Source organism: Eumetopias jubatus, unplaced genomic scaffold, assembly GCF_037043125.1.
Source record: "Eumetopias jubatus isolate StellerSeaLion01/CBP00866 unplaced genomic scaffold, mEumJub1_p1.0 scaffold_5, whole genome shotgun sequence".
NCBI classification, from domain to species: Eukaryota; Metazoa; Chordata; class Mammalia; order Carnivora; family Otariidae; genus Eumetopias; species Eumetopias jubatus.
In genome coordinates, this window is record NW_028274811.1 from 4,083,079 (window position 1) to 4,094,922 (window position 11,844).

At 34.4% G+C, this 11,844-nt stretch overlaps 1 protein-coding gene across 1 annotated transcript; it reads left to right on the plus strand.

Moving 5' to 3' along the window:
• Positions 1–516: 516 nt before the first annotated feature.
• On the plus strand, positions 517–1,458 carry LOC114202014 (olfactory receptor 11L1-like). Its single transcript, XM_028094994.1, has one exon. It carries the CDS (start codon positions 517–519, stop codon positions 1,456–1,458), a length of 942 nt encoding a protein of 313 aa, XP_027950795.1.
• The last annotated feature ends 10,386 nt before the right edge of the window (positions 1,459–11,844 follow it).

Sequence of the window (11,844 nt, forward strand, 5' to 3'; positions counted from 1 at the left end):
TCCCCACTGATCAGGGAGCTTGATGTTGGGCTTGATCCCAAGACCCCGAGATCATGACCTGAGCCAAAGGCAGATGCCCAACCAACTGAGCCACCCAGGAACCCCTGGACTGTGGTCTTTTAAAACAACTTACATGGGTACAAAACCCATTCTACCACTTAAAGTGGTGTAACTATTAGAAAGCAATTTATTACATCAAAAACTAATGATGCAATGTATGGTGATTAACATAACATAACAAAATAAAATTTTTAAAAAAGCAATTTACTGTCTAGTTTTTCTTCATTTGTGGAGTAGATTATTAGACTATTCATTTTGGAGATTATTTTGTAAATCAAGTGAGCTCATCCATGGAAATGTTTATAAAGACACCAACTAGGTTATAACCAGCTATTAACTTTTATTATAATTAGGAGTCTATTATCATGAAATAAATGAATACAAAAATATTCCCTTCTTGCTAATCTGCTATATTCTGGGCTTTGTTGGTTTATTCCAGACCAGAGAAGATGAGATATGGATGTAACAAACCAAACAACAGTGACAGAGTTCATTTTTCTTGGGTTTTCTGGTGTTCTCTATCTGCGGCTCACCTTGTTTGTGATATTTCTCACTGTGTATCTGCTCTCCCTCATGGGAAATACCCTCATCATCTTCATTGTTCTCATGGATATCACACTCCAAACACCCATGTACATTTTCTTAGGAAATTTGTCATTCCTGGAGATCTGGTACACCACAGCCACGGTGCCTAAATTGCTGGCCACCTGCCTCTCACAGGTTGTTACCATCTCTGTTTCTGGGTGTATAACCCAGTACTACTTCTTTTTCTCCATGGGAGCTACAGAGTGCATCCTGCTGGCAGTGATGGCCTACGACCGGTACCTGGCCATCTGCAGCCCTTTAAGGTATTCACTTCTCATGAGTCTTCAGGTGTGCCTGTGGTTTTCAGCTGGATCTTGGATTGGGGGCTTCATTGCTCCTCTCCTACCGACCATACTCATCTCCCATCTAAACTTTTGTGGTCCCCAGAAGATCAACCATTTCTTTTGTGACTCAGACCCCATTTTTAAACTCTCCTGCTCAGATACATTTTTGGTGGAGACTTTGGGCTATACATGTAGCTCTGTCGTGATTCTAAGTTCTTTCCTTCTCACTATGTCTTCCTATGGACACATTGTGGTCACGATAATCAGGCTGTCTTCCCGGGAGGCTCAGAAGAAAACTTTCTCCACCTGTGCCTCCCACCTCACTGTGGTCTCTATCTATTATGGCACCATTATCTTTGCTTATGTTCGCCCTCCAGCCAAGTACAACTTCACTATTGGTAAAGTCATCTCAGTGTTCTACTGTGTGGTTACCCCCTTGGTAAACCCTCTCCTATACACCCTGAGAAACAAAGATGTGAAGAAAGCTTTCAGAAAAGCTCTAGCACAAAAGAGATTGCTCTTGGTCTGATATATGAATGATTTGAGAGATACTCTAAAATACTCAATTTAGAATGGATTCCCAAGCTACATTTGCAAATGGTAAGTATTGAAAATTATTTTGTGAAATTGATACCACCTAATATGGATATCTCTCTGTACTTTACATTTTGGTTTGACTTCTACTACAATAGATATTCTAGAATTGCTATGTTTAAGAATGTCAGTACAATGTCAATGTAATAAAGAGTTAAAGCACACAAGCTCCCTGACCACAAGTCATTCACAATAGGAAAATAGGCAGGTTTAGTCCCATAGTTCAGTTGACTATTTTCATAATTACACCTCATCAATAAACATGCACCAAAGATTGTTTCAGTGTTACTCCACTTGGTAGTTGTGCTATTATAAACATATCACTTTGACCCTGAATATAATTTACTAAATTAACATGTATTAAACACATATGATAAGTCAGCACTATTTTTAAAATAGTTCTTTAATTATTCATATAAATATAAATGGAGATTTTCATTAGAAAAATAGGAAAATACTAGATGATTCAGATTTTTCTTGATAATTGAATTTCAAAATATTAGCAGAGGTAAGAAGATCAAGATGTAGAGGGAGAAAGAAAGGAAAAACTTAGATCTGGGCAGTACAGTAAGGGGATATCTATCATGGTAAAGCAAGTATCAACTCTCTTAGATTTTTATAAAATAGTCAAGTTAAATAAATAATTTAATTCAGAAGGAGAGAAGAAAAAAGTAGAAAAAAGGGACCCAAGCCAGATTTCCCTTCACTGTTTACCTTCTTATGTTAATGAAAAAGCTTTACATTTTTCAAATATTAAAATTAGTAAGAAATAGGATAAGAGAGCTAAAGGAAATACGTATTTCAAAGTTTTTTAGCATAAGTGCTTTCCACTTGATCATCTCCTAAAGGCTTTCCATTCAAAGTGTGATCAGTGCACTAGAAGCATCAGAATAATCTGGGAGCTTTGTTAGAAAGGCCTATCTAAGCACAGACCTCTTGAATGAAAGTATGCAGCTCAACAAGATTCCCTGTTAACTGATATGCAGATTATATTATTAGAGGCATTATTTTAGGCAACTAATATTTTAATAATCTATTTTAATGGCAAAAGTATATAACAAAATCAAGAGTTTCTTACAAATGCCAATGCTTAAAATTTTCCTTAAAGTAGTATATATCAAAAGTATATTTTTCTTGAATTCTTAGTTTTTAATTTTAAAACAGAACACGTTGATGGAAAATATTGTATAAATTACCTATACATATAAATGAAAAACTTGTGCCATACATCATTTTTTTAACCTTTCCTTTCCCTCCAAAATAGCAAAAGCTACGTACAATTCTCACAATAACAGGGAAACATTCTGTACCAATGCACTGCTGTTTTGTATGTCATCCTACTGTAGGAGAGGAAGAATTCATTCTACCTTCCTAGGTTCTGTGGTTAAGACTAAGTATTAAACTGATATGAAACCTATTATCAGAAGAAAAGCATACACATTTTATTTTAATTTCCATGTGCACATAGGGGTCTTCAAAAGGAAAATGAACCTGAAAAAGCATTTTGGCCCAAAAGCTTATATACCTTTTTAAACAAAGAATGAGAAATTGTGGGTATGTGACAAGACAGATAGGCTTGAGCAGTAAATTATGGGAAAGTGACACAAGGGTCATTTTGGTAAGTTTGTTTTACAGGTGCATTTCAACCTCAACTCCCAATCTCCAGTGGTAAGAATGTTCTCTTCCTGAGACAGGGTGTGCACCTTTCATAGGAAGTGCTATGACCTCCTGAGATAGAAAGAGGAAGTCAGAGAGGTCTTCTTGCATATTCTGTCCCTCAAGTGACTTCAGCTCAAAATAGGCAATATACCAAAGTGGTATATTTTGTATGACATGTACTTAACCACACACAATTGAACAGATAATTATTTATTCTGTTAATATAGTAATATTTTCAAATATAATTTTTGAAGAATTTATATCTAAATTCTCTCTTTCTTTATTATGCTAGTCATCCCAAAGCTCTAACTGGATTTTTTTTTTATGCCAGTTCAAACCAGGGGCCATGGGTGTTTTTGAGATATTCATCAAAGAGAGTATGTTACTTACTCCAACTGCAATTTAAAGACATAAAAAAGATGTTGAACTAGAACATTGTTTTATGAAAGATAACTATTACAGTAATAAATTAGGGAACAAATTATTATTGCTATATATTTTAACTTTTATTATTGTTGTTATGTATTTTCATTAAAAAGGCAATACTACTTAAATAAGCCAAAATATATTTAATTAAAAACAATTTATTATCTCCAAAAAAATAAAGACATATAAAAGAAGCTTGCCTATTCAATTCCTTCATTCTCATCCCATTGTTATATTTTTGTAAATTCTTTGTTCTTACTTTCAATAACTGCAACAAAGTTGGTTTCATAGGAAAGGTGTAATCTTAGTAATAATAGTAAGTGCTGCATTTCCTTCCAACAGGGTGCCTTAAAGCAGATTATCATGGAATCTCAAATTCTATCTTGCTGGTGATCTTCATCAAACAGTGTAACAGGATAAAAAAAATGCAGATATAAGTTTAAGTATTAAAAAAATGAGAAAACCTCAAAATAAAAGTCAAATTATAGTTAATTACATTTTGATTATAAAAGTACAAGAGTGTTTTATGTAATTGCACAGAATGTAAAGGAAGTGAGAAATATTTTATAGAGAGAACATTACTTACGTGTTGCTTTTTAAATTGAGATCGTATATTCAAACACATAGTTTTGTGAACTGAGATGACATTGTATATCAAGATAACTTTTATAAATATTTAAGAAACTTCTTGACATTTTAAACATCTTATTTGTCTGGCTGTTGCTTTTTCTGTGGTGTAAATGTGTTATAATAAATGTTATCTTTTATATTTTAATGTTAATTTTGTATTTATGTGTTTCTTTGAAATACTAGCGTACTGAATTTCATGTAAAAAATCTCTGCTTTGTTGATTATTTCTTGGTGAAAACAGACTTGGATTGTGAAACTTTAATTATAGAAAACTGAAGTCAGCTTCATTCCACCAACCTCAAGAAAAAAAAAGAAAAGAAAAAAAATATATTGTGTAGCATCTCCTCACTATTTAAATTGGAAAGTATGGCACCTTTGAATTTTTCCTATTGTCCCCTGTGCCATCACTATAGCCCATCCATCACAAATTCTATTTTTTGTTTCCAAATTATTTCAAAATATATATTGACATATTTCCATGCCCTTAGACATCGCCAGAACCGGAACTACAGCATATCCATATGTGAATACCTTCAAGGATCTGTCCCTTTTTCAGGACATAGTCCAATGAGAACTGCATGCCACAACCAGAGGGGACATTTTACAGAACATAGTTCTTACTTAAAACAGATCAATATCTTTGTCCTGCTTTAAGGATGTAAACTAAATAGGTCCTCCTGACCAAGAAACCCTACATGGCCTGACTGTCACTCAGTGCCTTGCTCCTTCTCTTGTCAAAGGTAAAGCCTCACCAGACTGTCTTATCACCATGTGATTTTCCTGCTCATTCCCCCACATGCCATGGTACATGTTGCTCCTTCCACTGCACTCCCCACACACAGCAATCAGAGTCTGTTTTTCTTCCTTCAGGATATCTCTGTAGGCATCACTTCCTAAAGGCAGAGTCTTTGAACTCACTGAAAAACTCATGTCTCTGTACATCACCTTTTTCCAGTCACCAGGTACCTTTCACTCAAGCATTGCTCAGTTACAGTTTCATGTAGTCCATATGATTATATAATCATAGGATTTAATTCATGTTATTTTATTTCATTTCTAAGAATAAATTTTGCCATGTTTTTCCAAAAATCAAAGGTATATAAGAAGATAGACATTTAGAAATTACAAGATTTCACTTTTCTTTTCTATCCTATTTACATAGGTAAACAATTTAGAATGGTTTCTTGTATATAGATCCAGTGTTTATTTGATGATTTTTTAAATTTTTTTGTAAAAGGCTGGGAACACAGGTGAATAAAATAAATAGAAATTTACAATACTTATGACACAAAAATCTAGTATACTATACACATCATACTGTAGTTTAATTGTTTTCAGTTTATAATTAAATATATTGAAGAATGATTAATGCCAAGGTAAAGAGGGCTTTTTGTTACTTTATATTTATAGGATGCCTTATTTTTCTTTTAGGATGCCCTATATTTTAAAAATTCCTCTAGTACTGGACAGTGTTTTCCACCCTCATGCATTGTGATTTATTTCCCTAAGCTACAATTAGATGAATGTCCCTTTAAAGGTCAAGTGATCTGTCTAGGAAATTCCAGGAATCCTGGAGTTATTCTTGGTTCCCAAGAATTTTATCCACTTTAAAAAAAAATATTTATTTATTTATTTGAGAAAAAGAGACAGTTTGAGTGGGAGGGCAGAGGGAGAGGGAGAGAGAATCTTAAGCAGACTCCCTGCTGGGCCCAGAGCCCAACAAGGGGCTCAACCTCAGGATCCTGAGATAAGGACCTGAGCCAAAATCAAGAGTCTGATGCTCAACTGACTGTGCCACCCAGGGGCCCCTTATCATTTTTTTTTTTTTAGAATTAAAAGTGTTTCCAGCCTACTCAACTGCTTTTACCTTGCATTCAAGAGTGAAATTTGAAAATGGACAGGTGCCTACTATAATCACATCTTGTAGTAAGTTCTCTCATTTGGGGATAACTGACAGTAGCAAAATATTTGAATTACAAATTAAAAAGACATATGCTTTAATGTAGGAAAAAAAACCCTCTACACCTGATAAGAAATACTACCAAAACTAGAGGATTATACAATGCAGGTAAAAATTTGTTCAACTAAAATAAATACTCCATAAAGAATATGACACATCTGAAAAAAATAGCATACTTTTAAAAATAATGATTATATATCAAATAAAATTTCCAGAATAATTAGAGGCACTAATAAGAGTCTCTCAGATATTAAGATCAAAACAGTTAGGGTAAAATTAATCACTGTACCATTTGCTTATTAGATACTGTTGTCTATATTACTACCTATTTATTTATTTTCTTTTTTTTCCTTTAAGTGTAATTAACATACAGTGTATATTAGTTTCAGGTGTACAATATGATTCAATAATTCTATATCTTATTCCATGCTCATCACAATAGTGTACTACTAATCCTATTTAACTATTTTACCTGTTCACTCTCACCCACTTGGCCCTGGTAACCACCAGTTTGTTCTCTGCATTTATGGATCTATTTTTTTGTTTGGCTCTTTTTTCTCTGTTTTGTTTCTTAAATTCCACATATGAGTAAAACCAAATGATTATTTGTCTTTCTCTGACTTATATCATTTAGCATAATGCTTCCTAGATCCATCCATGTTGTTGCAAATACCAGAATCTTCTTTACATGGTTGAGTAGTATTTCACTATATTTATACATATATATGCATATATATCATATATATAGGATTTCATTATATATATTTATATATATAAACTTTCAATATATGTAAATAAATATATGCTCATAAATATATATATTTGTGGGCTGTCTAGTATGTTCCATTGTTGTATGTGTCTGTTTTTGTGCATATAATATCTTCTTTAAACATTCATTTGTAGACGAATATATAGATTGTTTCCATATATTGGTTATTGTAAATAATACTGCAATAAACATAAGGATGCATGTGTCTTTTGTAATTAGTGTTTTCATTTTCATTGGTAAATACTAAGTACTGGAATTACTGGATCATATGGGAATTCTATGTTTAATATATTTTTTAAAGATTTTATTTATTTATTCACTTGAGAGAGTGAGAATGAGAGAGAGAGAGCACATGAGAGGGGGAGGGTCAGAGGGAGAAGCAGACTCCCTGCTGAGCAGGGAGCCCAATGTGGGACTTGATCCTGGGACCCCAGGATCATGACCTGAGCCGAAGGCAGTCGCTCAACCAACTGAGCCACACAGGCACCCTCTATGTTTAATATTTTTATGAACCTCCATACTCTTTTCCAAATGGTTGCATCAATTGGCATTCCCACCAATAGTTCATGAGTGTTAATTATTCTCCACACCCTTGCCAACACTTGCTAGTTCTAGTGTTTTTAATTGTAGCCATTCTGACAGGTACAGGATGATATCTTGTGGGATTGATTTGCATTTCCCTGATGATGAGTGATGTTTAGCATGTTTTCACGTGTCTGTTGACCATCTGTGTGTCTTTGGAAAAAACGTTCTCAGGTCCTCTGCCCATTCCTTACCCCCTCCTCCTCCTCCTCCTCCTCCTCCTCCTTCTCTTCTTTCTTCTTCTTCTTGGTGCTGAGTTTTATAAGTTCTTTATTTATTTTGCAGATTGACTCTTTATTGGATATATCATATACAAATATTCAAAAAAGGTTACCTTTTTTGTTTTGTTGATAGTCCCGTTCACCGTGCAAAATATTTTTTGGTGTATGTGGGTGGCTCGGTTGGTTAACAACTGAACTTGCCTCAAGTCATGATCTCAGGGTCCTGGGATCATGCCTCACATCAGGCCCTGTGTTCAGCAAGGAGTCTGTTTCTCCCTCTCCCTTTACCCCTCCCCGTGGTTGTGCTCTCTCTCTTTCTCTCAAATAATAAATAAAATATTTTTAAAATTTTTACTTAGTGTTGTTGTCCAATAGTTTAATTTTGCTTTTGTATCCTTTGCCTGAAGACACACGTTAGAATAATTTTTCTACAATGTCAAAAAATTACTGCCTGATTTTTCTTCTAGGAGTTTGATGGCTTTGGGTAGCACATTTATGTCTTTAATCTCTTCTGAGTTTATTTTGGTGTATGGAGTAAAAAATTTGTCCAGTTTCATTTTTTACATGTAGCTGTCCAGTTTTCCCAACCATTTGTTGAAAAGACTGTCTTTTCTCCATTGTACACAAATAATGTTACTTCATTATTAGGATATGGAATTGCAACAGATCTCTGTATATTTTTTTTCTTTATTACCCTGTGATTTTACTAAATTCATTCATCAGTGCTAGTAGTTTTTTGGTGGAGTCTTTAGGGTTTTCTTTATATAGTACCATATAATGTGCAACTAGTGAAAGTTTTACTTTTTTTCTTATTAATTTGGATGCCTTCTATTTCTTCTCTAGTCTGATATTGTGGCTAGGAAATCCAGTACCGTGTTTAATAAAAGAGGTGAAAGTGGGGCACCTGGGTGGTGCATTCAGTTGAGTGTTGAATCTTGGTTTTGGCTCAGGTCATTATCTCAGGGTTGTGAGATTGAACCCCACATCTGGCTCCATGCTCAGCAGGGAGTCTGCTGGATATTCTCTCTGACCCTCTTTCCTGCTCTCTTTCTTTAAAAATACACCTGAAAGTAATGTTATACTATATGTTAACTAACTGGAATTTATATATTTTTATTTTTCTAAAGATTATATTATTTATTTGTGTGAGAGAGAAAAAGAACACATGGGGGAGTGGCAGACAGAGGGAGAAGCAGAGTCCCCAATAAGCAAGGAGCTTGATGCAGGACTTGGTCCCAGGACCCTGGTATCATGACCTGAGCTGAAGGCAGATGCTTAGCCAACTGAGCCACCCAGGCATCCCAACTAACTGGATTTTAAATAAAAACATGGAAAGGAAAAAAAAAGTTAAAAAAATAAACTACAATAAAATACCTTCATAATCAGTCAAGAAACTATAGCAAAGAACACAGAAGCAATTAAGAAAAACTCCAGTTAAAATGGTAAGAAAATTGGTGATATTTTTCTTCACACTTGACTCACCACTTCCTCAGTGTGGATTAATGTAGTACAATCAGGAAAAATTGTCCTAATTTCTTAATCTGTTGCTGAGGCTGGAAGAAGAGAAGAATTTATTTTCAATATTCTAACCTGTATATGGGCTTCCCCAGTAACTGTCTCTGTCTTACCTAACTCAAAAAACAAAAAAAGGAAAAATAACATAGTTATGATCTCAGGCTGGCAAGAGCTCCAGAAAACAGTGGGAACCACTGAATGTTGTGTAAAATATGAAGGAGTACAGCCCACCTGAAGGATGGCTTGGTCCAGAAATCACAGGCACAGGGATATAATTGTATATCAAATACCTAGAGAAGAGGCTGGGGTGATAATCTTTGGAAAATCAAATTAACTAAATTAATTAAAGATTCTATATATATGGGAACATTTGAAAAAAATGTACAGAGTCTCAGGCAGGATACTTGCCCAGAAATACATGAGAAGATATTTAACTTTTACTGTATCCTGATTCCAAGCTCAGAACATACTTGTCAATTAGTGAAGTTCTTATTTGACTAAAAATATTTGGAAAAGTTGCTGATTTTTCAAATGCTCAGATTTCAACAAAAGGTCATAAGGCTTTTAAAAATACAGGAAAATATAAGCAATTGAAAGAATTGGAAAAACTTCTGTTGAAACTTATTTTCAGCAACCATAGGCATAGGACTTACTATAACAAAAGTTTTAAATAAATATTTTAAATATACTCCTAAAAAGGAGTTTATGCACATTTTGACACTCTGGCTTTTGCAGCTGCCACAATGAGGACACATTGCTTGATTCCTTAACTTTGGTGGCCAACAGGACTTGCATTTCTGAATCCCACAGTATTCTAACAAACAAACAAAAGTTCTGAACCAGCTATCTGCACAAGGCTCAGCACAGAGCCAGCCAATGAAACACCCCATGTTCTCCTAGAAGGGGCCTATTTGCATATTTAAATGCAATCATTTTTCCAATCAACCTGTATCTAGGTACTAAATGAGATTCTCCCCTTTGTGACATTGATGGGTCTTGGCACACCTTCAACTTCTGGGAGACACTAAGAACAAGAAAGGACTTATTGGACAAATGCAAATGATTGAGGAAAAACCAAGAACTGGGGCTGAGCTGAATAATTAAGTTTACCTCCTACATTAGACCAATTCATAAAGACCGACAGAGGTGGTTCTTTTATCTAATGATCAGATCCAACACTATAAGTCAATAAAATGGAAAAAAATGTGTTTACAGAAAAACCATAAAAACCCTGAAACAAACATTAATGAAACAGAGACAAGCAATTTGCCTATAAACAGTTCAAAATAATTGTCATTGAGTGCCAAAAAGGCTAGGAGAACAATGCTAAACAAAGTAAGAATTTCAACAGAGATAAAAAAATGTAAAATACCAATCAGAGAAGTACTAAACAGAGCTGAAAAATACAACTGAACTGAAAAATTCAATAGAAGAGTTCAATAGTACACTAGTGAAGTGGAGGGAAATATAAAACTCAAAGATAGCACAATAGAAGTTATCAATGAGAGGAGCACAAAGGAAGAAAATGGAAAAAAATGTGATATCATAAGTCCTTATGAGACATCATCAAGTGGAGTGATATTCACATTAGGCATCTCAGAAGGAGAAGATATACAAGAAAGGGTCAGAAAATTTATTTGGAGAAATAATGGCTGAAAACTTCCCTGAGCTGTGAAAAAACAGACATCCAGGTCCAGGAAGTGCAGAGAGCTCCAAAGAAGACAAATCCAAAGATACCCACAATGATAGATATTCTAATTAAATTGTCAAAAGGTAAAGATAAGGAAATAATCTTAAAATCAGCAAGGGGAAGAAAAAAAAAAACTTGTTATATACAAAGAAAACTCCATAAGTCTATAGCATATTTTTCAGCAGAAATTTTGCAGACCAGTCAGAAGTGAGTGAGGTGATCTTTTCAACATGCTGGAGAAAACAAACAAACAAACAAACAAAACTACCAACCAAAAGTACACTGCCTGAAAAAGTTACCCTTCAAAATTGAGGGAGAAATAAAGAAATTTCCAAACAAAAAAGTCCTGTAGGATCGCATCACCACTAGGACAGTCTTATGGGAAATACTGAAGGAAATCTTCATGCCAAAACAAATGGACACTAATTAGTAACAGAAAAACATATAAAAGTATAAATTTCACTGAGTAAAAATATATAGTTAAATTCAGAATATTCTAATGTTATAATGGTGGTGGGTATGTCAAATATAAATCCAGTCTGAAGTTTAATTGACAAAGTATTAAAATAACTAAAATTATGTTTTTCTAATGGATAAAGAAGATAAAAACATGTAAATTTTTACATCAAAAAATAAAACATGGGGAGGAGAACAAAAGCGCTGTGCATTAGTATCCATTTGAAGTTATGTTGTTATTAGTTTAAAATAGACTGTTTCAGGGGTACCTGGGTGACTCAGTTGGTCAAGCATCTGCTTCTGGTTCAAGTCATGATTCTAGGGTTCCAGGACTGAGCGCCTCATCAGGCTCCCTGTGGCAGGGAGTCTGTTTCTTCCTCTCTCTCTGTTCATCCCCCTGCTCATGCTCTCTC

What these genes read in the sequence shown, in the direction of transcription:
- LOC114202014 (XM_028094994.1), top strand. Translation starts at nt 517, where the DNA reads ATGGATGTAACAAACCAAACAACAGTGACAGAGTTCATTTTTCTTGGG.